The 27827-nt window shown below is 40.0% G+C and overlaps 1 protein-coding gene across 4 annotated transcripts in view; it reads left to right on the forward strand.

The window, feature by feature from the left end:
- CLHC1 (clathrin heavy chain linker domain containing 1) overlaps positions 1-27827 on the forward strand; it is a 60406-nt gene that overhangs the window by 17284 nt on the left and 15295 nt on the right. The window contains exons 1-8 of one of the 4 annotated variants that reach the window (XM_060187630.1): positions 1419-1657; positions 5940-6172; positions 13506-13639; positions 19545-19746; positions 19912-20024; positions 21116-21200; positions 25353-25459; positions 26709-26883. In XM_060187630.1, coding sequence (XP_060043613.1) covers positions 1481-1657; positions 5940-6172; positions 13506-13639; positions 19545-19746; positions 19912-20024; positions 21116-21200; positions 25353-25459; positions 26709-26883 — 1226 coding nt within the window. In that variant the 5' untranslated portion in view covers positions 1419-1480. Of the gene's footprint in view, positions 1-1418; positions 1658-5939; positions 6173-13505; positions 13640-19544; positions 19747-19911; positions 20025-21115; positions 21201-25352; positions 25460-26708; positions 26884-27827 lie in introns of those variants that run through there. The other 3 variants (XM_060187631.1, XM_060187633.1, XM_060187632.1) reach the window with 3 other exon arrangements.

Raw genomic sequence — 27827 nt, forward strand, 5'->3', positions numbered from 1 at the left:
CTTATATTCGTTGGGATGCGGCATCATCTAAGTGTCTTATATTCGTCGGGATGCGGCATCATCTAAGTGTCTTATATTCGTCGGGATGCGGCATCATCTAAGATCATTTCCCACGTCTACGCTCGACCGGACCTGTCAATATACGCGGATATCTTCACCCACCCTGTTCAGCGCTTGACGTCTCGTCACCCAATCTGGTCCCCTACGCCTACACTGAACTTCTCTGTTCCAGTCTCTTGGAAACAGAGTTGGCAGTCAGCTGAGGTAAAGAACAAACACCTCATCACAGATCCCTGCAAGCGTCAACCCAGCTTTGACCTAGCACGTTAAGATTGGGCCCTCCTCAATCGCTATCGAACAGGCCATGGCCGGTGAGCCGCTATGTTCCATCGCTGGGGAGCCAGAGATGACCCGAACTGCCCCTGCGGCTCCAGACAGACTATGACCCACATAGTCAATGACTGCCACCTCTCCAGATTCAAAGGAGGTCTCGAAACTTTACATCAGGCTCAACCTGATGCTGTTGACTGGCTACGGAAGAAGGGCAAACGCTAGAAGAAGGAGAAGGAGAAGGAGAAGGAGAAGGAGAAGGAGAAGGAGAAGGAGAAGGAGAAGGAGAAGGAGAAGGAGAAGGAGAAGGAGAAGGAGAAGAAGAAGAAGAAGAAGAAGAAGAAGTGTCTTAATAATTAACAAGATAGTAAGAGAGGTACAATTCCATACAGTTCCCACCACCAGAGTTCTGTGCCCTTTCATCTACATTGGAAGCTTCACTGTCCTTTTTTTTTTTTTTTATCAGAGCACTATTCAGGTCTGGTTTATGATGGTGTGTGTGTTTGGGGGCGGGGGAGAGGAATTGAACCTGGGACTCTGGAGCCTCAGGCAGGAGAGTCTCTTAGCATAACCATTATACTATCTACCCCCACTCAGAAGCTTCCCTATTCTTTATCCGCCTAGGAGTATGAACCAAAACTCTTTATAGGGTGCAGAAGGAGGAACGTCTGGCTTCTGTAATTCCTTCTCCACTGGACATGGACATTGACAGGTGGATTCATACCCCCAGCCTGTTTCTATCTTTCCCTAGTTGGGTAGAGCTCTGGAGAGATGAAGTTCCAGGACACATTGATGATATCATCTGCCCAGGGAAGTCAGGTTGGCATCATGGTAGTAAGCTGGTGGCTGAAAAGCAGTAAGATATAAAGCAAGACAAACAGTTTCATAATCAGGATGCTAAGTGTAAGAATAAAACAGATGGAATTAAGGGTCTTCATGTGGGAAGATAGCTTAAGCCTTTTAGCTCATAAATTAAGATGCTTATCTTAGAGATGTTTTCTTTTTTTCCTAAACCAGTACTCATTTAAGATCTAGTTTCAGACTGACTGATGGTCTTGTTATTTTTTCCTTTCAGGCTTACCAGTCTTAGCTTTGTTGCCTGCACGTCAAGACTAACTTTTCCAGTGAACAAGTGTGCAGATTGGAACATATGTCAGTCCAAGAAATAAACAAACATGCCATACTCCCTCCCATCATTAGTAGAAGTGACAGAGAATTTCTGGAAAGTATGCAAAGATACATAACTGCAGAGACTGAACGAGTAGGCTGTAACGAGGAAGGGCCTGCAGATGAATATTACATCATATACCGGAACGTTTTTGACAAGGTATGGTAGTGCTCTTCAGATAGTGGCACTCTTCTGTGGGCCAAAGTGGTCTGTCTTGACAGCTAATTTTCTTGCCTTGGTAACACCACATGTTTTGTACTTGTTTGTCCATGTCCCATATGTCTGTTTTGAGAAGTTTATCCAACATGTCCAAATGAGGTAAATGGGGGAAATGCTATGCCAGTTTTTATCTCTAGTCTTAGAATGAACATTTCCAGTTCTAGCTTAAGGGGCAAAACCTTTTAGAACAGTACAGTACAGTAGCAGTTAGCTTCGTTTTTACACATCGTTATCAGAGATGGCACTTTTGATGTTTTAGGCTTTGGAAATGTGTGAGATGAATGTTTAGAGGTGTCTGGTTGTTAGGTTTTTGTTTGTTGCATAGGACAGAGACAATCGAGAGAGGAGGGGAAGACAGAGAAGGGGAGAGAAAGACACCTGCAGACCTGCTTCACTGCCTGTGAAGTGGACCCCCCCCCCGCAGGTGAGGAGTGGGGTGGGGGCTTGAATTGGGATCATTACACCAGTCCTTGTGCTTCACACCATGTGTGCACTACCACCCAGGCCCCCACTCCCACCCCCATTTGTTAGTTTTTTTTTACTGCTTGGCTCTGGCTTATGGTGGTGTGGAGGATTATGGAGGATTGAACCTGAGAACTCAGAGCCTTAGGCATGAGAGTCTTTTTTTTTTTTTTTTTTACTATTATTCTTTCTTCCTTTTGTTGCCCTTGTTGTTTTATTGTTCTTGTAGTTATTATTGTTGTTGCTGTTATTGATGTCATCATAGTTGGATAGGACAGAGAGAAATGGAGAGAGGAGGGGAAGACAGAGAGGGGGAGAGAAAAATAGACACCTGCAGACCTGCTTCACTGCCTGTGAAGCCACTCCCCTGCAGGTGGGGAGCTGGGGGCTCGAACTGGGATCCTTACTCTGGTCCTTGCGCTTTGAGCCACCTGTGCTTAACCTGATGCACTACCGCCCAACTCCTCTGTTTATATTATTTTAATTGGAGAGAGAGAGAGAGCAAACGGAGAACACCAGAGCATCACTCTGACACATGTAATGCCAGGGATCAAACTCAGTATCTCACATTCTCAGGTCATAATTCTACTTTCTGTGCCATCTCCCAGGCTGCTATAATTATATTTAAAATATTCCAAAAAATCAGAATAATTAGCCCTATTAATGATTTCTTTTTAATTTCTTTATTGGGGAATTAATGTTTTACGTTCAACAGTAAATACAATAGTTTGTACATGCATAACACTCCCCAATACAACCCCCATTAGGTTCTCTGCCATTCTTCTTGGACCTGTATTCTCCCCACCCACCCACCCCAGAGTCTTTTTTTTTAAATTTATTTCTTTATTGGGGAATTAATGTTTTACATTCAACAGTAAATACAATAGTTTTACATGCATAACATTCCCCAGTTTCCCATATAACAATACAACCCCCACTATGTCATTTATCATCCATCATGGACCTGTATTCTCCCCATCCACCCACCCCAGAGTCTTTTACTTTGGTGCAATATGCCAGTTCCATTTCAGGTTCGACTTGTGTTTTCTTTTCTGATCTTGTTTTTCAACTTCTGCCTCAGAGTGAGATCATCCCATATTCAGCCTTCTGTCTCTGACCCATTTCACTCAACATGATTTTTTCAAGGTCCATCCAAGATCGGCTGAAAACAGTGAAGTCACCATTTTTAATAGCTGAGTAGTATTCCATTGTATATACCACAACTTGCTCAGCCACTCATCTGTTGTTGGACACCTAGGTTGCTTCCAGGTTTTGGCTATTACAAATTGTGCTGCCAAGAACATATGTGTACACAGATCTTTTTGGATGGATGTGTTGGGTTCCTTAGGATATATACCCAGGAGAGGAATTGCAGGGTCATAGGGTAGGTCCATTTCTAGCCTTCTGAGAGTTCTCCAGACTGTTCTCCACAGAGGTTGGACCAATTGACATTCCTACCACCAGTGCAGGAGGGTTCCTTTGACCCCACACCCTCTCCAGCATTTGCTGCTGTTACCTTTTCTGATGTATGACATTCTCACAGGAGTGAAGTGATATCTCATTGTTGTCTTTATTTGCATTTCTCTGACAATCAGAGACTTGGAGCATTTTTTCATGTGTTTCTCGGCCTTTGGGATCTCTTCTGTGGTGAATATTTTGTCCAAGTCCTCCCCCCATTTTTGGATGGGGTTATGTGTTGTCTTGTTGTTGAGTTTCACAAGCTCTTTATATATGTTGTTTATTCAACTCTTATCTGATGTATGGCATGTAAAGATCTCCCATTCTGTGAGGGGTCTCTTGGTAATTTGCGTAGTGGTTTCTTTTGCTGTGAAGAAGCTTTTTAATTTCATGTAGTCCCATAGGTTTATACTTGCCTTAGTCTTCTTTGTAATTGGATTCATTTCATTGAAAATGTCTTTAAAATTTATGTGGAAAAGAGTTCTGCCAATATTTTCCTCTAAGTATTTGATAGTTTGTGGTCTAACATCCAAGTCCTTGATCCACTTGGAATTTACTTTTGTAGTTGGTGAAATACAGTTATTCAGTTTAATTCTTCTGCATGTTTCAACCCATTGTTTCCAACACCATTTGTTGAAGAGACTCTGCTTTCCCCATTGAATAGTCTGGGCCCCTTTGTCAAAGATTAGATGTCCATAGGTGTGGGGCCTCATTTCTGGGCTCTCAATTCTATTCCACTGGTCAGTGTGTCTGTTCATGTTCCAGTACCAAGCAGTTTTGATGACAATGGCCCTATAATACAGTTTGAGATCTGGGAGTGTGATGCCTCCAGTTCTGTTCTTTTTTCTCAAGATTGTTTTGGCAATTCTAGGTCTTTTCTGGTTCCAGATAAACATTTGTAGCATTTGTTCTATTCTCCTAAAAAATGTGCTTGGGATCTTGATGGGGATAGCATTAAATTTGTAGATGGCTCTGGGTAGTATATTCATTTTGATGATGTTAATTCTTCCAACCCATGAACGTGGAATATCTTTCCACTTCTTTGTGTCTTTTTCAATTTCCTTGAGTAGTGACTCATAATTTTCAGTATACAAGTCTTTCATTTCTTTGGTTAGGTTTATTCCTAGATATTTTATTGTTTTTGTTGCTATAGTAAAAGGAATTGATTCTGGATTTCAATTTCTTCTAACTTAGTGTTTGCATAGAGGAATGCCACTGACTTTTGAATGTTAATTTTATAGCCTGACACATTACTGTATTGCCTGATGATTTCCAAAAGCTTCTTGCTGGATTCCTTAGGTTTTTCCATGTATACTATCATGTCATCTGCAAATAAGGAGAGTTTAACTTCTTCTCTTCCAATGTGTATGCCTTTAATTCCTTGCTCCTGCCTGATTGCTATGGCAAGAACTTCCTACACTATGTTGAATAGTAATGGTGATAGTGGGCAGCCCTGTCTAGTACCTGATCTGAGGGGAAATGCTTCTAGTTTTTCACCATTGAGTATGATGTTGGCTGTAGGTTTGCTATATATAGACTCCACTATCTTCAGGAATTTTCCATCTATTCCCATTTTTTGTAGTGTTTTGATCCTAAAGGGATGTTGGATTTTGTCAAAGGCTTTTTCTGCATCTATTGATATGACCTTTGATGTGGTTTTTGGCCTTGCTTTTGTTGATGTGGTAGATCACATTGATTGACTTATGTATATTAAACCAACCTTGCATGCCTGGGATAAACCCCACTTGGTCATGATGAACAATCTTTTTAATATACTGCTGTATCCAGTTGGCTAGAATTTTGTTCAGTATTTTAGCATCTATGTTCATCAGAGATATTGGTCTGTAGTTTTCTTTTTTGGTTGTGACTGTTAATGATTTTAATTGACATCATACAATGTGTTCATACCACCTGAGGCAAAAATCCATTTTCCTGTCTTATATTTAAGCTCACAGGAGAGTAATGATTAACAAGGAGTACAAATTCAGTAAAGCTGGTCTTTAATACCCAGTATAAAATTGTAGGGCAGGGCAGGGATAGATAGCATAATGGTTATGCAAAGAGACTCTCATGCCTGAGGCTTCAAAGTCCCAGGTTCACTGGTATATGTGCTTCCAGGGATCGAACTGGGGACCTCATGCTTGAAAATCCAATGCACCACCTCCTGGACCACTAAAAAAAAAAATATATATATATATATATATATATATATATATATATATATATATGTGTGTGTGTGTGTGTGTGTGTGTGTGTGTCTATAATCCTGTTTGCAAGTCTTTTAATCCATAAACTCTTCTAGAAGAGAAAAAAAGTCAGTGCCATCCAGAGAAATATCATGTTTCAGGTCATAGACTACGTCACTGCATACAAACCTATTCTCACTTCAATCAAGAAAGAATATGATGCCTTTATTGAATCACTAAAGAAAGGCCAAAGAACTATATTTTGTCTTCAAGGGAAACTTAAAATGTGGGCAGCAGAACCCACAACACTGGTTTATTACAGGAAAAGAATAATCCAACTTAAATCAAAGTAAGTATATTAACAAGTATTCCAAGAGGTACTGATCTTCATTATGTATGTAATAGCCATTTTAACTATAACCATTTGTTAGAATTTTAGGGCCGGGCGGTGGCACACCTGATTGAGTGCACACATTACAGTGCATAAGGACCCAGGTTCAAGCCCCTGGTCTCCACCTGCAGGGGGGAAGCTTCACAAGTTGTGAGACAGTGCTGCAGGTGTCTTTCTGTCTATCTCCCTCTTAACCTCTCCGTCCCCTCTCAATTTCTGTCTTGTCTCTATCCAAAATAAAGTAATAATTTTTAAAAAGTAATTAAACTTATACTTTTATGCTAGCTTCACCTACCAACTTGAAATTACTGTACTTTCTTTACTCTTTCAAGTTATTAAATTCACTCTGAGAATTTTATAATGCCTTTTAGAATAATTGGAGTCCCCTTGTAATACTGTAAAATGAGGGACATAATTAATTGGCCCAAATAATTTTTTTTTATTTTATTAGATACAAAATGAGAGGGAAAGAAGAGAGAGGGAGAGGGTGAGGGAGGGAGAAGAGAGAGAAGATGGAGAAAGACACCTGCAGCATAATTGCATTGTTCTTGAAGCTTTTCCCCTGCAGGTGGAGACTGCGGGCTTGAACCCAGGTCCTTGTACATAGTAACATGTGCTATCTACCATCTGTACCACCTCCCAGCCCCCAAGAATATTGTTTTAAATTTTTGTTTCTCTCTCCCCTCTACTCCCTCCTCCCCTCTTCCTCTCTGAATTTATCTCTGTTCTGTCAAACTAAAAAGTAATACGGGGGAAGTTGGGCGGTAGTATAACGGGTTAAGCTCCTGTGGTGCAAAGCGCAAGGACTGGCTAAGGATCCCGGTTGGAGCCCCCACCTCCCCACCTGCAGGAGAGCCGCTTCACAGTTGGTGAAGCAGGTCTGCAAGTGTCTGTCTTTCTCTCCCCCTCTCTGTCTTCCCCTCCTCTCCATTTCTCTCTGTCCTATCCAACAATGACGACAACAATAATAACTACAACAATAAAACAACTAGGGCAACAAAAGGTAATAAATAATAAATATTAAAAAGAAGTAATAAGGAAGGATAGAAAGAAAAAAAGAAAGAAAGAAAGGAAGAAAAAGATAAATATAAAAGAAGAAAGTAGATGGGGCCAGGAGGTAGCACAGCGGGTTAAGCGCACATGACATGAAGTGCAAGGACCAGCGGAAGGATCCTGATTGGAGCCCCTAGCTCCCTACCTGCAGAGAGATTCACTCACAAGCAGTGAAGGCAAGGTTTGCAGGTGTCTTTCTCTCCCCTTCTCTATCTCCCCTTTCCCTCTCAATTTCTCTCTGCCCTATCCAACAATAATGACAGCAGTAACAACAATAATAATAACAGTAGACAACAAAAGGGAAAAAATAGCCTCCAGGAGCAGTGTCTTGGTAGTGGAGACAGTGAGCCCCAGTGATAACCCTGGAGGCAAAAAAAATTTTGTTTTAATTAAAAAAAAAAGTTAAAAAAAAAAAAAGTAGAAACAATGGGGCTGGTGAAGCAGCTCCTGTGGGTGGGTAGTATGTTGCTTGTCACGTGTACAACCCAGCCCCCGCCACACTGAAGGAACCTTCCATTCTGTGACCTCTTTCACTTTTTCTGCCTCTAGCCATCTTTGTCTTTCTATATTAAGAAAAGGAGCAAGGGGGGGTAGGTAGCATAATGGCTATGCACACAGACTATCCTGCCTGAGGCTCCCAAGTCCCAAATTCAATCCTCATAAACCAGAGCTGAGCATTGCTCAGGTAAAAACAAACAAAAATAATAATAGTATAACCTGCCTCACCACTCACAAAGCTTTCCCCCTACAAGTAGGGACCAGGGGTTTGAACCTGAGGATTGAACTCAGGACCTCATGTTTGAGAATCCAATGCTTTATCCTCTGTGCCACCTCCCGGACCATGCCCCAGGATTTTCTAGATAACAATTTACAGATTCAAGAAGCCCAAAGAATCTCAAGCATTGTAAACATAATAATGCTTTGCTAGACTTAACTGTGTTGAAATAGTCAAAGATAAAGAGGTCTTAGACTCTAAAAAATAACTTAATGGGGGCTTGCTCTCTCTCTTTCACTCTTTTCACTCCCTCCATCTCTCCCTCTCTCTACTTCTTTCTCTCTGTATCTCACTCATTAAAATAAAATGTTTTTAAAAATATATAATACTGACTTACAAGGCTATGAAATTGAAAGGGGTAGCTTCTTTCTTTCTTTTCCTTCCTTTCTTTTTCTTTCTTTCTTTTTTTTTTTCCTTTTTCTTTTTTTGCCTCCAGGGTTATTGCTAGGGCTCGGTGCCTGTACCACAAATCCATTGCTCCTGAAGATCATTTTTCCCCTTTTGTTACCCTTGTTGTTTATTGTTGTTGTCATTATTATTGTTGTTATTTCTGTTGTTGCTGCTGGATAGGACAAAGAAATCAAGAGAGGAGGGGAAGACAGATGGGGGAGAGAAAGATGGACACCTGCAGACCTGCTTCACCACTTGTGAAGTGACACCCCCCACACACACACAGTGGGGAACCGGGGCTTCGAGCCAGGATCCTTCAGCTGATCCTTGCACCTTGCACCATGAGCATTTAACCTACTGTGCTACCACCCAGCCCCAAGGGGAGTAGTCTCCACATATATTTAAGTAAGACTCACCACACCCACCACCAAAGCTCCAGTGCCAGGAAGCCGGAGACCCCTCTAACTATCACTGCACTCACTCCTTACTCTAATTAAGCAGTGTTGTTTTTTAGAGTCTAAGAGTTCTGTTATTATTTTTGTAAGTTCATTTCCTGTAGTTATTTATATTCCATGTATTTATTTTTATTTTTTTTTATCTTTCTCTCCCCCTCTCTATCTTCCTCTCCCCTCTCCATTTCTCTCTGTCCTATCAAATAACGACGACATCATTAACAAAAATTACAACAATAAAATAACAAGGGCAACAAAAGGAAATAAATGTTTTTGTTTTTTTTTTAAAAAAGACATTTGTAGTTGTGGGAGTTGGGCTATATTACAGCAGGTTAAGTGCAGGTGGCTCAAAGCGCAAGTACCAGGCATAAGGATCCCTGTTGGAGCCCCGGCTCCCCAAGGTCTGTGGGTGTCTAATCTTTCTCTCCCCCTCTCTGTCTTCCCCTCCTCTCTCCATTTCTCTCTGTCCTATCCAACAATTACGACATCAATAACAATAACTACAACAATAAAACAGCAAGGGCAACAAAAGGGAATAAATAAATATTTTTAAAAAGACATTTGTAGTTGTAGTAGGTAAAGGGTGTTACCAGCATCTACAAAGGAAAGACCTGAATTGGCACTATATTTAATGCACACAGCAGTCCCCAACAGAAAAAAAATGATTAGATCTAATATGTCAGCACTGTTAAGACTGATACCCCTATTTTAAAAATATTTACTACTGTTTTGATAGGACAAAGGAAAATTGAGAGAAGGTGGGAAGATAGAAAGAGAAACACCTGTCATTTGCTCCACTGCTTGTAACGCTTCTTCCCCCTGTAGGTGGGACTTAAACCCAGGTCCTGGCACATGGTAGATGTGTGTATATTCCATGTATTAATGAGACTATCTGGTAATTGTCTTTTGCTTCCTTAAATGTCTTTTCACATGCCTTTCTTCCACAATCATGTATTTATAAGAATTAAAGCCAAATGAGTGCTGGGAAATTGTGCCAATGCAGTCACATCTGCCATGTTGTCCCCTCAGGCTACTGCTAGTTCCCTGGAGAGTTGGGACATTCTTGGAGTGCCTGTTCAGCCATGTTGTGCCCTCAGGACATTGTCTATATCCCCGCGATATCTGGAGTGCTCCTCCCCCCCCCATTCTCACGAGAGTTATCATCCTATCCTGGAGTGCTATGGTTACTCCTCCCCCTTCCCATTCTCGCAAAAGCTACTCCTATAAAAACCCTTCGTTTTCAGCACCTCGCTCTCTTGCCGGTGCTCCACTCTGGTGTTCAGACGCAGGAAAGGTTACTGCGTGAGGCGGCCATTTTCTCTACCTCCACGTGGCCCAACCTGCTTCTCTAACACCCAATTCTGAGGTGCCAGCGCGAATAAAGATTTGTGTTTCCTCTTTGCTCTGGACCCTCTCTCTCTCTTCTCTGCGCCCGTGCACTACAACATCTGGCTCTACAACAAATGAGTATTTCACTTCCACATTCCCTCTTCAGAAATAATGCAAGCTCTGGGCCAAACAATGGCACACCAGGTTAAACACACATAATACAAAACACCAAGGATCTGGGTTTGAGACCCTGTCCCCACCTTCAATGGAGACACCTCACAAGCAGCAAAGCAGGTTTGCAGGTATCTATCTTTCTCTCTCCCTCTCTATCTTCTCCTCCTCTCTCAATTTCTATCCTATCCAATAATAAATAAATATATGTATAAAAATAAGTGGGAAATATAGCCACCAGGAGCAGTGGATTCGTAGTGCTGGCACCAAGCCTCAGCAATAAAACTGGAGGCTAAAATAAAATATTTAAAAATTAAATAAATAAAAAGAAAAGAAACCTTGCAAGTTTTTTGTTTGTTTGTTTACCAGAGCACTACTCAGCTCTGGCATATGGTGTTGGTAGGGATTGAACCTGGGACTTTGAAGCCTCAGGCACAAGAATCTCTCTGCATATCCTTTATGCTATCTACCCTCCACAATGCAAGCTCTTATTCCACACTATCAGTAGTTACCAAAAAGGGAGTTGGGTGGTAGCGCAGCAGGTTAAGCACACATGGTGCAACATGCAAGTACCCCCACTCAAGCCCCTGGCTCCCCACCTTCAGGGGAGTTACTTCACAAGCATGAAGCAGGTCTGCAGGTGTCTATCTTTTTCTTCCCTCCTCTGTCTTTCCCTCTTCATTTCTCTCTGTCCTATCCAGCAATGACAACATCAATAATAACTATAACAATAAAATGACAAGGGCAACTAAAGGGAATAAATAAGTAAATAAAAAAATAGTTACCAAAACATCAGTACTATAGAAGCAGGCATCAGTTGGGTCCCAACAAAACTGTTTTTAAATTTGCAAAAAGTGTAAAACAAACCCTGTGATACTTAAATTTAGTGAATTGTAATCTTTTATTTCATCCCTGGGCCATCATATCAGTGATAAACTGAATGACAGCCAGAGGAGATAATCTGGCCCTAACCCTAGTGACCACCAAAATGTTACCTCAGTCAGAAAAGGGTTCTGCAGGTGTGATTACAGGAAAGTTTTTAGACAGGGAAATCATCCCAGATTATCCATGTGGTCCCTAGAGGCTATCACAAATGCCTGTGTAGGTGAAGGGCAGAGAGATCTTTGACACAGGTCGAAGGGGTGAAGGAAATATAGCCACAAGGTAGACAGTAGAGTGATCAAAAGTGAAGAGGCAAAGTACAGATTCTTCTCTCCAGTAGCAGGAGGAAATACAGTCCTGAAGACACTTTGACTTGAGCCCAGAAATATTGAGTTTGTACTTCTGACCTCTGGAAATGTAAGAGAATAAATTTCTGGTCATTTTGCTTCAGTAAGTCTGTGGCAATTTATTTAGCGTCCCAGGAAACTAAATAAAAATATTTAGGGCCATCAAAATAGTGGACTTCAAGGGCCAGTTGGTGGTGCACCTGGTTAAGCTCAGCACTCATTACAGTGCACAAGGACCCGGGTTCAAGCTCCTGGCCCTCACCTGTAGGGGGAAAGCTTGACGAGTGGTGAAACAGGGCTGCAGGCATGTCTCTGTCTCTTTCTCTATCATCCCCTTTTCCAATGTTAATAATAATAATAATAATAATAGACTTAGATAATATGCTGCTTTGTCATGTGTATGGCCTAGGTTTGAGCCCACCCCCCTCCATCACTGTATTGCAGGAAGCATCTGTGCTCTGGTCTCTTTCATTCTCTCTGCCTCTGTGTCTGCCTAGAAAGTAATAGTAGGGAGTCAGGCGGTAGTGCAGTGGGTTAAGCGCACATGTCGTGAAACGCAAGGACCCGTGTGAGGATCCTGGTTCAAGCCCCAGGCTCCTCATCTGCAGGGGAGTTGCTTCTTAAGCAGTGAAGCAGGTCTGCAGGTGTCTATCTTTCTCTTCCCCTCTCTGTCTTCCCCTCCTCTCTCCATTTCTCTCTATCTTATCCAACAATGGTGACATCAACAGCAATAATAACTACGACAACAATAAAAACAAGGGCAACAAAAAGGAAATAAATATTTTTAAAAATCTTTAAAAAATAAAAATAAATAAATAAAAATAAAGTAATAATAGTAAAATTAAAAAATGTAAGTTCCAAAGATAGCTTTTGTTTCCACCAAAGTCTTCATTGTGGTTTTGTACCTGTACCATTCCACCAGTCCCAGTGTTGTTTTGTTTTGTTTTGCTAGAGCATGAGAGACATAGAGCAAGAGAGGAACAGAGAGGAGAGACACCGCAGTGCTCCCATCACTCGTGAAACTTGCCTTTTGCATGGTGCTCCCATGTAGTAGTTGGTGGTTTAAACCTACATCCTCAACCATGATAATAGTGTGCATTCTATGAGATGAGTTATTCCTGACCACCCAAAATGTAAGGAACTAGATGTAATCATGGGCAGTTATTAAATTTCTAGTGTTATGAATCATAATCAGTATAAGGTCTTACTTCTTCTTCTTCTAGCGTTTGCCCTTCTTCCATAGCCAGTCAACAGCGTCAGGTTGAGCCTGATGTAAAGGTCTTACTGATACTCTGAAATAAAATTGTTTCACACTTGTAAGCTTCGTTAACTTTTTTGGGAACAATTAGCCAAGATAAAACAGCTACTGACGTGCTAGACAAATAGAGTGATTATATAAAAAGTTTTTCATGCCTGAGACACCAAAATGCCCAGGTTCAATCCCCAGGTAGGGGTAGAAAGCATAATGATTATGCAAAGATACTCTCCTCTCTCAGGCTCCAGAGTCCCAAATTCAATCCCCCCACACCACCATAAGCCAGAGCTGAGCAATGTTCTGGGAAAATAAATAAATAAATAAATATAACAACAATAATAATTACTGAAACACTCTTAATTTAAATTATTCTCTTTTTTTTTATTTGACAGGATAGAAATTGAGAGGGGAGGGGAGGTAGAGAGGGAGAGAGAAAGACAGATACCTGCAGACCTGCTTCATCCCTTATGAAGTATCCCCTCTGCATGTAGGGGGCGGGGATTGAACCCAGGCCCTTGCATATGGTAGTATGTGTGTTTAACCAGGTGCGAAACCACTAGGCCCCTTGATGAATTTAAGTCTGCGACTGATTAATTATGCCCAAAGAAATACAAGAAAATCTTTTTTTTCCTTCCAGAATGAGGCTTATTGAAAATAATTCCTCAAAGATTCTGTTGCAGATAAACAAAATGAAACAACTTAGAGCAGAGTATGACACAAAAGAAGTAAAATACTGTACTTCCTCCAAAAATCCTTCAAAACCTATTCCAGGTACTTTATTTTTGTTTAAAGTTTTTTTAAAAAAATATCTATTTATTCCCTTTTGTTGCCCTTGCTGTTTTATTGTTGTAGTTATTGTTGTTATTGTTTAAAGTTTTTAAGATAAACTCCCAACTATTTCCAGTCACTACATATTATATAAATTGATATATATGTGTGGCTATAAATGTGTCTTCCAAGTCTACCAGGACTGTGGACAGACTTTATAAACTCGAGCCAGCACTCTGGCTAAGGAAAGGAGACAGCTTACCTCTACAAGGTTAAAAGAATTCAAGTCTGACTGAATCACGTAAAGTACAGCATGCCTCTTAAAGTGTTGTTCCTGAACCAACATTATCATTACCTGGCAGTCAGAAATGCAAGTTCTTTGTCTATCCTGTAAGACTGTTATGTCAGAAACTCTGGGGATGGGTGTTAGGGTGTGGGTGGGAGTATGGGCAGAACCTAGTTGTCAGTGTTTACTGAGTGAGAGTGTCTTGATCATGCACTCTAGAGTTTGAGAAACCGCTGTGGGAAATACTGCAATGCACTAAGTTCTACTAAAGGTACTGAACTTAAAAGCATGAGATCCTGAGTTCAATCCCCCACTCCCCAGCATGTGTCAGAGTGGTGTTCTGGTTTTCTCTTTCATATCGATACATGAATACATTTTATAAATTAACTACATATTTAAATTTATATCTGTTGAAATAGAAAATTAAAAAAATGCAAGGCAAAGAAAGAGTTAACTAATGAAAAATGTAAAAAGGAAAGCCCCAGATAACAGGAGACCTTGAAAAATGTGTGTTCTCCCCCACCCCTGCAATATCTGTATATTTTATCATGACAGGTCATAAAACTTCCAAGTCCTGAGGCTAAATTTTCCATAGACACAGCTATGCAGGAAAAGATAACAGAACTAAGGCAACCAGACCCAGAGCAATGGGTACAAGTCCCACCCCCACCCCTTAACCTTGCAGTCTCTGCTTTTGTAACTTTTAAAAAATATTTTTATTATCATTTATTTATTGGACAGAGACAGTCAGAAATCGAGAGGGAAGGAGGAGATAGAGAGGGGAAGAGTTACCTGCAGCACTGCTTCACCATTTGCAAAGCTTTTCCCCTGCAAGTGGGGACTGGGGGCTCAAACCCAAGTTCTTGCACACTGTAATGTGTACTCAACCAGGTGGCCCAGCCTCTGCTTCTGTGAGAATGCTTTCTGCTCTCAGGCCTGCAGCCCTCTATATAAGCTATACCTTCCTTTTGTTCAGGGCTCAGAATTCTTTAAGAGCACGAGCTCTTTGTGTGTCCTGTTCACATTAATAAAGTTTCTCTTCTTTCCAAAGCCGTGTGGCTCCTGGTCTCGTTTGCTGCATCACTATGAAAGTGTAAATTAGAGACATGTGACTAAGCACACTATAACTGATAAAGATTGAAAGAATTTGGAATTAAAGGAATAATTAAAATCAAGTGGAATTAATTCAGGAAGTCCTAAAAGACTATATATTTATTTGTTGTGTGTCACACACACACACACACACACACACACACACACACACACGGGGGGGGGGGGGAGAGAAAAAGCCCTAAGCTCTTGTTCAAGATGATGCCTGGGTTCAAACCTGAGGCCTCTGGAGCCATGGACATACTGGGCTCTGATATAGTTAACTATCTCCCTAGCCCTGGAAAAGGAAACTTAAAAAAAAATTTTTTTTTTAATATTTATTTATTTTCCCTTTTGCTGCCCTTGTTGTGGTTATTGATGTCGTCGTTGTTGGATAGGACAGAGAGAAATGGAGAGAGGAAGGAAAGACAGAGAAGGGGAAAGATAGACACCTGCAGACCTGCTTCGCCGTCTGTGAAGCGACTCCCCTGCAGGTGGGGAGCCAGGGGCTTGAACCAGAATCTTTACACCAGTCCTTGTGCTTTGTGCCACATGCGCTTAACCCTCTGCGCCACCACCCAACTCCTGAAAAGGAAACTTTTAAGATAAGCCTTAAAAGGCAATACTTGGGGGGCCAGGAGGTAGCACACCAGGTTAAGTGCACATCGTGCAAGGCACAGGAATCCCAGTTCAAGCCCCTGGCTCCTCACCTGCAGGAAGGTCACCTCACAAGTAGTGAGGCCGGTCTGCAGGTGTCTATCTTTCTCTCCCCCTCTCTGTTTTCCCCTCCTCTCCTGGTTTCTCTTTCCCATCCAACAACAACAACAGCAGCAGCAGCAGCAAAAACAACAGTAACAAAGGAAAAAAGATGGCTGCCAGGAGCAGTGGATTCGCAATGCAGGCACTAAGCCCCAGTGATAACCCTGGAGGGAAAAAAGAAAAGAAAAAAAAAAGGCCCACATGAGGAAGGAAAGCTCTTGACATACTTGGGCTGTTATGAGTAATGATGATGATCAAAGAGTACCGAAGATTTGGCAGACTCCTTCCTATAAACTTTACACTGCAGAGAACAGATCAACCCAGGGCTTAGGTGCAGTAGCTTCATGGGAGATTTGGTTAGAGTGAAATCACTGGACAGAATTTCTGAGGAGTTTGGCAGATTCATGCATGGTGTTAATAAGTAGCGGTGCTAAAGGCTTTGCAAGCTTTGGTAAGGAGGCCATGGCATTGTTTTTGGTTTGTCTTAAGGTGCTAAAGTTTGCATGTTTTCAGAACAGCCTTTATTGATGATGCTTAAAGCTGCTAGACATTTTAAAATTGTATTTTTTGAAATACTTTTATTTATTTATTATTGGATAGAGATAGAGAGAAATTGAGAAGGGGAGATAGAGAGGGAAAGAGACAGAGAGGTACCTGCAGCTCTACTTCACCCATGAAGCTTTCCCCTTGCAGGTGGGGACCAGGGGCTTGAACCTGGGACCTTGCACATAGTAATGTGTGCACTTAACCAGGTGTGCCAACACCTGGCCCCGAAAATTGTATTTTAATACTGTTTGTATGCAGTTATTACAAGTTCTTGCTACTATTTCTGAGTTTATTTCCTTTTTGGTAGAACCTGTACCTCTCACATGTGCATTTTTTTTCTTTTTTTCTTTTTTGGAGGGATTGTTTACAGTCAACAGTAAAATACATTAGTTTGTACATGTGTAACATTTATCAGTTTTCTGTTAGCGAGCAGAAATCAAACCACCATCTACTGTAAGGAAGCAAAGATGTTTATTTACGAATTTGAATCTGGGCCGAGTGGCAACTGGCAGCAGTCCACCAGCTCGACCCTGAACAAGGCTCAAACCACACAATTTATAGGATTTTAGAATACATTTTGGGTGGGGAATATGTAAAACTAGAATTTTAATACACACTCAATAGCATTTTGTAGAAAACACAGGATCTAATCATTTTAGACATTGTCATGTCCTAAGCAGCCTATAAGAATTGTCTAATTTTAAGCCTTTATGTAAAATAGGGTCACCACACTTTCTCGTTGTCAGCTAAGACCACCGGCTATCAGCTCTCTCGACCTTGAGCAAGTGGTTGGGTTTCAAGGACTTGGTTAGGCTAGCTATTTTTTTTTAAGACAAACAACAGGTGGCTTACATGTTGGTGTGTGGGTTTTGTCTAGCCCCCCTTTTTTACAGGAATTTTTCACTGCAGGCAGAAAAGCAACTATACTTACAACTTATGTTTAAAATTTTACTTAAAGCAATTTTAGAGTTACTGTTTTTAACATTTTTTATTAGTCTTTGTCAAGAATCAAATCTTTGATTTATCTTTTTCTTGTTTTTTTTTTTTTTTTTGATGATTTTTTTCGGTGTAGCCACTACCAACTGGGCCTGGGTCTCTACTAGTCTTTGGGCTGTTTCTTGAGCTTTTTGATCTGCCAGCCGGTTGCCCCGTGAGACCTCTGAGCCGTCTTTCTGGTGTCTTGCAATATAGGCTGGAGATCTGTAAGAACTTGTTAACAGTTGTGGGATGGATCAGAGACAAAAGCATCACAGATCATGACAGCAGCAGTATGCTGAAAGCAATTTCAAAGGGAGACAGTTTGTTTACAAATGGGAAGCAGTACACTCTCAGAAGGGGCCTGAGCCAGGAGCGATACCCATCCCTTGCCAGTTTCAAGGGTTAATTTAGTTAAAGTCTCTTTTAGGGTCTAATTTATCTTTTTTTATCTTTAGCCCCATCTTTTTGACTTTTTTTGGGGGGAGGGCACTGTCTTAACTTTTTGTTTTTAAAGTCTAATGTCAAAACATTTATTAACTTTTTAAAAACCCTCTAAGCAATCTCTCAGAGTTTACCAACCCTCAGCCAATGAAAGTTTATTTATTCTTACCCACACTATCACTTATTTTTATTTACACAAGTTTATTTACTGTAACATTTTTTTAAATATTTATTTTTATTTATTTATTCCCTTTTGTTGCCCTTGTTGTTTTATTGTTGTAGTTATTATTGTTGTCATTGTTGTTGGATAGGACAGAGAGAAATGGAGAGGGGAGGGGGAAGACAGAGAAAGGGAGAGAAAGATAGACACCTGCAGACCTGTTTCACCACTTGTGAAGTGACACCCCTGCAGGTGGGGAGCCAGGGCTTGAACCAGGATCCTTATGCAGGTCCTTGTGCTTAGCGCCACCTGCGTTTAACCCACTGTGCTACAGCCCGACTCCCACTGTAACATTTTTTTAATACCTGGGGCGGATTTGAGCAACAAAAGGCCAAATTTAGTGTCATTTTATTTATCTTAGAGAGATTTGTGGGCCATTTTACTGCCTCTTGGAGACCTCCTAAGAGAATCTGGCAGTATGACTGAAGGGGTATCACTGCTGTACTCGTACATTTGTAACCAGTAAGACATACACAAAACCAAATTAGGAGTTTACCAAAATTGACAATCTAATGACCAGAATTGGCCTATACATCTCTATATAATTATAGAAGGCCCTTTTTTTTTTTTTAACAAACAGACATATCAGTATAACTAATTTTATTTGGTTTTTTTTTTTTTTTTATGAGAAGCCCAAGAGGACCAAGGACTGTTTTTAGACATCTTTAGTCAGCTCATCTTTACAAAAACTCTTGTTGTGTCTATCTTAAGAGTTACCCTGAGGGCGGGGTGTAGCCTGGCCCTACTCCTGGCCCCATCTGCGACCAGCCCATGGATTCTCGTGCAGGCGGGGTGTTTTTTGTGTCCCTGTTTTTTGTGTCCCTGTGTCTTTTTGGTCAACATTAAAAAATTATCTCAGAGCGACGAGACCAGATTTGGTTCCGGTCTAAAGTTACCAGCTAAATTTTGCCTTGTCTTTGTCTCTTTAAGCCTGAGTGGCAGGAGTGTGACCTCGGACCGGCCCAGACAAGATGTTTATTTACGAATTTGAATCCGGGCTGAGAGGTGACTGTCAGCAGTCTACCAGCTCGACCCGGATTCAAATTCGTAAATAAACATCTTTTGCTTCCTTGCAGTAGATGGTGGTTTGATTTCTGCTCGCTAACATTTTCCACATAACACTCTTAACATCCCCCCCAGGTCCTCGTCTGCCATAATATTCCAGGATCTGAACACCCCCTCCTCCCCCCATACCCCAGAGTCCTTTACTTTGGTGCAATACACCAAACCCAGTCCAGGTGCTGCTTTGTGTTTTCTCTTCTGTTCTTATTTTTCAATTTCACTCTGTGAGTGGGATTACCCCATATGACACACATGCAGTATAATTCATCCAGGCCTTTTTATTCAGATTGGGGTGGGGAATACCACAGTACTGAAACTCCCCCTCCCACTGCCATAGCCACTGCCAAGGCCATACACATGGCAGTGAAGGTACCCTACTAGATTACCTCTCTCTCCAGCCCCCATTTCTGAATTTTTTAAAATGCAGTACATGAACTCTGTAACTTATCTTGCAAAGATGAGCTATTTGAGCACAAGAGTCCCTAATGTTGAAACTCGATTTTTCATTGGTTCCATTTCCCACATAGGCATGACCCTCCAAGAATCTGTCAATTTAGATGCTCTCACGAAATACCTGGAACATCTTGAAGATAAATACGCAGAGATGATTCAAATTAAATTGAAAAAATATGTACCAGTCCAGAGGAAGGCTGATTTAGACGAAGAAATGCTTGAGATGTTAAAACGGCGAGATGCAGCTGAAAATCTGAACAAAGAATTGCAGTTTCGGTTTGAATGTTATTCTTTATGTTAAAGTCTGAGGTTTCTATCCATGTTCACCCTAAAACTTGGAATAGTATCAGAATAACTTCCCTACTATTGCTTATCATAAAAACATTTTGCCTGTTGACTTTAGATTCCATGTATCTATGGTTTTTATTTTTATCTTTATAGACACCAGAGGCTACAGATTATTTCATATGCACTTTCTTCATGGGTAAAATCTGACATGAGCAGCTCATTTCAAGATTATGTGGAGCAGATTCAGAAAATCAAAAACATGCATGGTAAATATTTTTGACAGATCTTGTTTTACAGATTTTTCTACAGGTACTTAAATCTTTAATTAACAAAGATACTAGAAGATGTATTTTTCCATAGAACCAAAGACTAGGGATTTTCCTAAGCTAAGTTTAGAGAAATTACTTATATAATACATATAATTACTTATATAATACTTATATAAAATTACTTATATAATACATATAATTACAGTATAATACATATAATTATAATATAATTATAATATAATATTATAATATAATTATAACATAATTACTTCTGTTAGCTCTCTGTTACCCTATAGACTTCTTGCTTCAGCAGCTGAGAGCTCATTGGTTAAGAGTAGACTTAATAAGCCAGAGAGAGAATACCTGAAAAATATACATAAGATAAGATTGTTTTTTTAAATTAGAATACTTCTCAGTTCTGGTTTATGGTAGTACCCAGGATGTGCCGCCTGCTCTATTTATTTATTTATTTATTTATTATTGGGTAGAGACAGAGAGTAATTGAGAAGGGAATGGGGAATAGAGAAGGAGGGAGACAGAGAGACACCTGCAGCCCTGCTTTACCACTCGTCAAGCTTTCCTCCTGCAGGTAGGGACCAGGGACTTGAACCTGGATCCTTGCACACTATAATGTGTACTTAACCAGATGTGCCACCACCTGGACCCCTCTCTCTTTTTATATTTTTATTTATTACTGGATGGAGATAGAAATTGATAAAAGGTGGTAGAGAGGAAAACAGACAGAGTCACCTTCGGCCCTGTTTTATCACTCGTGAAGTTTTCCCCCTGCAGGTGGGGACCAGGAGCTTGGGCCTGGGTCCTAGTGCTCTGTAATATGGACACTTAACCAGCTGTGCCACTGCCTGGTCCCCAGTACCCAGGATTGAACCTAGCACCTCTGAGCCTCCGTCATAGAAGTTGTTTGCACATACATTATGCTATCTTCCAGATCCCCCTAAAAGTAAATAAGAACAGTGACGTCGGTCAGTTCAGGGAGAGGCTGATGTTTTTAGGAACCATACTATTGAGCTGATATATATTTATATAAGTAACCTTACAGATGTAAGAGGCACTATCAATGTTTACAGGTGAGCAGAATATCACTGAGGAGCTAGTAGAAGATGACCCAGGAAAGACAAAAGAAGCTGAAATTGTGCTTGACTACATTGAAAGGCAAGTATGTTTGAAACTTCGGTTTTCGTTGCTAAACTAGTAATAGAAAATTTATGGGGAGTCAGGAGGTAGCGCAGTGGGTAAAGCACAGGTGGCGCAAAATGCAAGGACTGGCATAAGGATCCCAGTTCGAGCCCCCAGCTTCCCACCTGCGGGGGGTCACTTCATAGATGGTGAAGCAGGTCTGCAGGTGTCTATCTTTCTCTCCCCTCTCTGTCTTCCCCTCCTCTCTCCATTTCTCTCTGTTCTATTAAACAACAACAGCAATAATAACTACAACAATAAAACAACAAGGGCAACAAAAGGGAATAAATAAATACTAAAAAAAAGAAAATTTATGTAATACATATTTAATGTTTATTATTAGCTATTTAGCATCTTGGCAAACTGTAGTCTCTAGCTTTTATATCTTTAAAATTCTATGCTAAAGGGAAAATTAAAAAATAAGTTAGGATTTAAAAAAAACTTCCGGTCTAGGAGATTTCTCAGAAGGTATTGGGGAATTGTAGTGGTGATCATATGTATGTATATATATATATATATATATATATATATATATATATATATATAGTTTTTCTTTCATTCCCTCTTTACATGATATTATAAAATGTTTTTGAAAATATCTTGAGTCAGATTATTTTAGCCAGCTTTGTCCCTTTCTGTCCCCTAATTTCTTCTAGCCTGTAACATATTGAGACACATTTCTCCCTGATATTTATCAAGTTATTATGCAAAGTATAAAGTAGAGTCTTAAGATTTTGTACTTGATCCTGGGTCCATGCTCCCAGAGGGATAAAGAATAGGAAAAATTCCAATAGAGGGGATGAGATACAGAACTCTGGTGGTGGGAATTCTGTGGAATTGTACCTCTCTTCAATCATTATTAAATCAATAAAAAAGATTTATTCATGTATTTATATATTTTTTATTATTTATTTATTTATTTACTTATTTATTTTTTACCAGTGCACTGCTCAGCTCTGTCTTATGGTGGTACAGCGGATTGACCTGGAACCTTGGAACCTCAGGCATGAGAGCTGTTTACATAATCATTATGTTATGTCCTCGCCCTGGTTTTATTTATTTATGTATTTTGAGCATCGCTCTGGCATATGCAGTGCTAAAGATCAAACACAGGACCTTGTACATACAAGGCTGTCTAGCCACTTCAGAACCTCCTGAGCTGTAATAATTTTTTTTTATTTTTAAAGATTTATTTTGTTTATTATATGTGAGAGAGTGTTTCACATGAGACAGAGAGAGCCAAACCAGAGTACTGCTCTGATCCATGTGGTGCCAGGAATAGAGCCTAGAAACTCAGACATGCAAGTCCAGTGTTCTACCAGCTTCCACAATTGCAATACTTTATTTTTTTATTCCTTAACTCATAGGCTGTGAGGCCAGTATATAATAAACATGTAGTATTCCTAGTCTTTTTTTTTTTTTTTTTGGTCTCCAGGGTTATCACTGAGACTAGGTGCCTGCACTACGAATCCACTGTTCCTGAGGCTGTTTTTTTCCCATTTTTATTATCCTTGTTGCTGTTATTACTGTTATTATTGTTGTTGTTGCTGTTGTTGTATAGGACAGAGAGAAATCAAGAGAGGAAGGGAATACAGAGAGGGTGAGAGAAAAATAGATACCTACAGACCTGCCCCACTGGGGCCTCTAACCGGGATCCTTACACCACATAACTTGCTGCGCTACCACCCGGCCCCCAGTATTATTAGTCTTATACGCCCAAATTATTTTTTAATAATGTTTATTTATTTTTATTATCTTTATTTATTTGATAGAGACATCTAGAAATTGAGAGGACGAGGGAGAGAAACAGAGAGACACCTGCAGCTCTGCTTCATGCAGGGTAACGTGCACTCAACCAGGCACACCTATACCTGACCTTGCCAAAATCATTTTCAGCTGTTTGTGTCACAAGACACAAGCTGTTTGTGTTACTTCCTTGTATTGATCAGTTTTTTTTTAATTTTTAAATTTTTATTTATTTATTTATTTATTTTTCTTTTTGACTTTGTTGTATATCATTGTTGTTGTTATTATTGGTGTTCTATTGCTGTCATTGTTATCAGATAGGACAGAGAGAAATCGAGAGAGGAGGGGAAGACAGAAGGGGAGAGAAAGACAGACACCTGCAGACCTGCTTCACCGCTTGTGAAGCGAACCCCCTGGAGGTGGGGAACCAGGATCCTGGTGCCAGTCGTGCACTTTCTGCCATGTGCACTTAACCCGCTGTGCCACTTCCTGGCTCCCATATTGATCACTTTTAAATCCTCCATCATTAGCTGTGTGAGGCTAAATTCTATATGTTTTGGGCCTGGGATTTGGTAGGGCATATTGTGACCCTGGGAGAGACAGAAACAATAGAATATCATAAATGGCAGGGAGTCAGGCTGTAGCACAGCGGGTTAAGTGCAGGTGGCAAAGTGCAAGGACCTGCATAATGATCCTGGTTCGAGCCCCCTGGGGTCCCCAGCTGCAGGGAGTCACTTCACAAGCGGTGAAGCAGGTCTACAGGTGTCTCTCTTTCTCTCCCCCTCTCAATCTTTCCCTCTTCTCTCTATATTTCTCTGTCCTATCCAAAAACAATGACATCAATAATAACTACAACAATAAAACAACAAGGGCAACGAAAGGGAATAAATATTTTTTAAATAAATGTTAAGTTTTGCATCTCTTTTTTTTTTTTTTTTAGATTTTATTTACTTATTAATGAGAAAGATAGGAGGAGAGAGAAAGAACCACACATCACTCTGGCACATGTGCTGCTGGGGATCGAACTCAGGACCTCATGTTTAAGAGTCCAAAGCTTTATCACTGCGCCACCTCCCAGACCACAAATAAATATTTTTTAAAAAAGAATATCATAAATGGCAGAGCTCTTTCTCTCATTAAAAAAATCATTTGCGGGAGTCGGGCTGTAGCTCAGCAGGTTAAGCGCACTTGGCGCAAAGCACAAGGACTGGTGTAAGGATCCCAGTTCGAGCCCCCGGCTCCCCACCTGCAGGGGAGTCCCTTCACAGGTGGTGAAGCAGGTCTGCAGGTGTCTGTCTTTCTCTCCCTCTCTCTGTCTTCCCCTCCTCTCTCCATTTCTCTCTGTCCTACCCAACAACAACAACATCAATAACAACAACATCAATAACAACAACAATAAAACAACAAGGGCAACAAAAAGGAATAAATAAATATTTTTTAAAAAGTAAAAAAAAACCATTTGCTTTAAATTTATATCACTTGATATTACTTTAATGATTTTCCCCTCTAGGGGTTTGTTCATTTGCAGGGCTGTATAAATCATATTCTTACTCTTCTGATTGTTTTTGCTATACTCTTATTAATTGTGAAGGGTTGATTTGAAGACAGTTTGCCACAGGGATGAGTAGAGGCTTGTTTGTTTCTAATTGTTTTAATCTAACATTTAACTAGTTATTTGATGTCCAGAAGAATAACAATGGCCTCAGAATACCAAGGAAACCTTTTGATCTCCACCTTGAAAGACCTTTGTGGTCAATTAGTATATCCCCTTAGCTGAGCAACCAAGCAGATTGCCCTTCTTTCTCCAGCACCCTTGTCTTATCTGGAGATAAGGGGGAAAATAAATAAATAAATAAATAAATCTCATTGTAAATTCACTTTAAGTTTTTGCTTTCCTTTTCTGGCTTCCTGTTTGGGTCTGGTTCAAAGTCAGGTGACAGGTGAGAATTATATTCTGAGGCTACAAAAAAAAAATTAGGGAACTAAATGAAAGAAAAATCTTACAGATGGGATGCGTGTAGTTATAGTTTACTAAAATTGCTTTTTGTTTATCTATTTTTTATTTAAAAATAGTATATTTATTTATTGGATAAAGACAACCAGAAATCGAGAGAGAAGGGGCTGACAGAAAGGGAGAGAGACAGAGAGACACCTGCAACACAGCTTCACCACTCACAAAGCTTTCTCCCTGCAGGTAGGGCCCAGGTTCTCAAACCCAAGTCCTTGCTCAGTGTAACATGTGTGCCCAACCAGGTGTGCCACCACCTAGCCGTGCTTTTAGTTTCTCTATATTATTACACCACTATAATTTAGTTTGTATTAGACATTTCTAATAACTTTTCTTTTTTTAACATTATGCATAATGAAATGCAATGGCTTTAGGATAAATGAATTAATCTCACATGGTGATTATGAAAAAGCAGCTTACTTTGCAGCCAACAGTCCTAAAGGAATTCTTCGAAACACTGGAACAATGAATAAATTTAAGGGTAAGTATTTATCTCTGAGTCTCTTATATGTATGTAGATTATACTCTTTTTAATATTTATTTATTTATTCCCTTTTGTTGCCCTTGTTGATAGATTATACTCTTAAAGATTTATTTCTGAGAAAGATGGGAAAGATAGAAGGAAGAAGGGAGGGGGAGGAGGGAACACTAGAGCTGTACTCTGGCACACATGATGCTAGGAATTGAACTCATGACCTTATGCATAGAAGGTAGATGTTTCGAGCCCTCAGCTCCCCACCTGCAGGGGAGTTGCTTTACAAGCAGTGAAACAGGTCTGCAGGTGTCTCTCTTTCTCTCCTCCTCTGTCTTCCCCTCCCCTCTCCATTTCTCTCTGTCCTATCTAACAACGACGGCATCAATAACAACAATAAAAAACAACAAGGGCAACAAAAAAGGAAAATAAATAAAATTTTAAAATAATAATAATAATAATAAAGAAGGTAGATGTTTTACCAGCTTTGATACCTGCCAGGCCACAACAAATTTTGAAAATGCTGGGTTGTTGGAAAGTCATGCTATATTTTTTTCTGTGTAAACATATGTCATAACTTTTCTGACTACCCAATACTTTTGAAATGGAGGACTAAAGAATGTCTTGTTTTGTCACTTACTCAATTTCCTGAGATATACCAGAGTTCTTAAGTTATGAAATATTTCAAGTATACAGAAACAGAGTAGCGATGTTCTCACTATCAAGGTTTAATAGTGTCCATTAATACTGTATAACATTTGGCCCCAAAACTGTAATCCTCAAACATTGCTGGTGGGAATGTAAGTGTTGGCAAATATTTGACAGTTTCTCAGAGTAATTATATATAGTGTTAACATATAACTCAACATTTACATTCCCAGCTATCTATTCAAGAGGAATAAAAATCCACCTGCAAGGGGGTCGCTTCATAAGTGGTGGAAACAAGTCTGCAGGTGTCTGTCTTGCTCTCCAGCTCTCTATCTTCCCCTCCCGTATCAGTTTCTCTCTGTTCCTATATCCTATAAAATGGAAACAGTGGCCACCAGGAGCAGTAGATATGTAGTGCAGGCATAAATTCCCAGTGATAACCCTAAAAACAAAAAACAAAACAAAAAACAAAGAAAAGAAAGAAAAAGACAGAAAGAAATTACTAATAGATAATTTTAGATTAAACTTTCCAAAAAATAAAAATATGAAAAGAATATTAAGAAAAAATAAACAAAAGTATTTGACTCAAAAACTTTTCTTTTTCCTGTAGATGTTGGAAAAATCAGAGGAAAGCCCTTTCCACTGCTTTTATTTTTCGAAGCTGTCTTTAGCACAAGTCATGCTTTTAAACATCCTATTGATGCAGAATTAACCCTGGAAGGAATCAAATGTGGGCTATCTGAGAAGCGTTTAGATCTAGTTATTCACTGGGTCACCCAGCAAAAGTAAGGAAAAGTTGAGATTTTCAGTTACTTGGTTAGTAAAGTTGTGCTCTCAATTTTAAAAGTTTTTATATGTAATTTGAGTGTTTATTTCAGGAAACTATTGCAGTTAATCTGCAGAAAGTATTTACTAAGCATCTATGGATTACTGGGGTGTGTATTGGGGGGAGGGTCTTACTGCAGTTCACAAGAGTATTCATGACCACTTAGTGGTAGAGGAAATTAATGAGTAAGAACAGAAAAGGATTGGGGCCTGGTGGTGGCTCACCTGCGCACATATTACAATAGATGAGGAGCCTGGTTGGAGCCCCTGGCCCCCCACCTGCAGGTGGGAAAACTTTACTAGTGGTAAAGTAGGTCTGCAGGTGTCTCTCTGTGTCTCTCTCCCATTCTTCTTTAAAATTTTTTTTAAAAATTTATTTATTTTCCCTTTTGTTGCCCTTGTTGTTTTTTTTTTATTGTTGTTGTAGTTATTATTGTTGTTATTAATGCTGTCATTGTTGGATAGGACAGAGAGAAATGGAGAGAAGAGGGGAAGACAGAGGGGGAGAGAAAGATAGACACCTGCAGACCTGCTTCACTGCTTCACTGTGAAGCAACTCCTCTGCAGGTGGGGAGCTGGAGACACTAACCAGCATCCTATGTTATCTCCCATTCATTCTATCTCCCCCTTCCCTCTCAATTTCTCACTGTCCTATCAAGGAGAATAAAGAAATATATCCCCCTAAAAAAAAAAAGGAAAGGAAGGAAGGAAGAAAAAGATTGATCAATACCATGTATTAGGAAGAAATTAGACCAAAATCTGGTTCCAGACAGGCTATGAGTATATGTAGTAGATAAACCCTAGAGAAGAAGGGCATGGACCAAGGTAGAATTTTTTTTTTATTTCTTTATTGGGGAGTTAATGTTTTACATTCAACATGATATGATAGTTTATACATGCATAA

The sequence above is a fragment of the Erinaceus europaeus genome, chromosome 3 (genome assembly GCF_950295315.1).
Source record: "Erinaceus europaeus chromosome 3, mEriEur2.1, whole genome shotgun sequence".
In the NCBI taxonomy this organism is placed as follows: Eukaryota; Metazoa; Chordata; class Mammalia; order Eulipotyphla; family Erinaceidae; genus Erinaceus; species Erinaceus europaeus.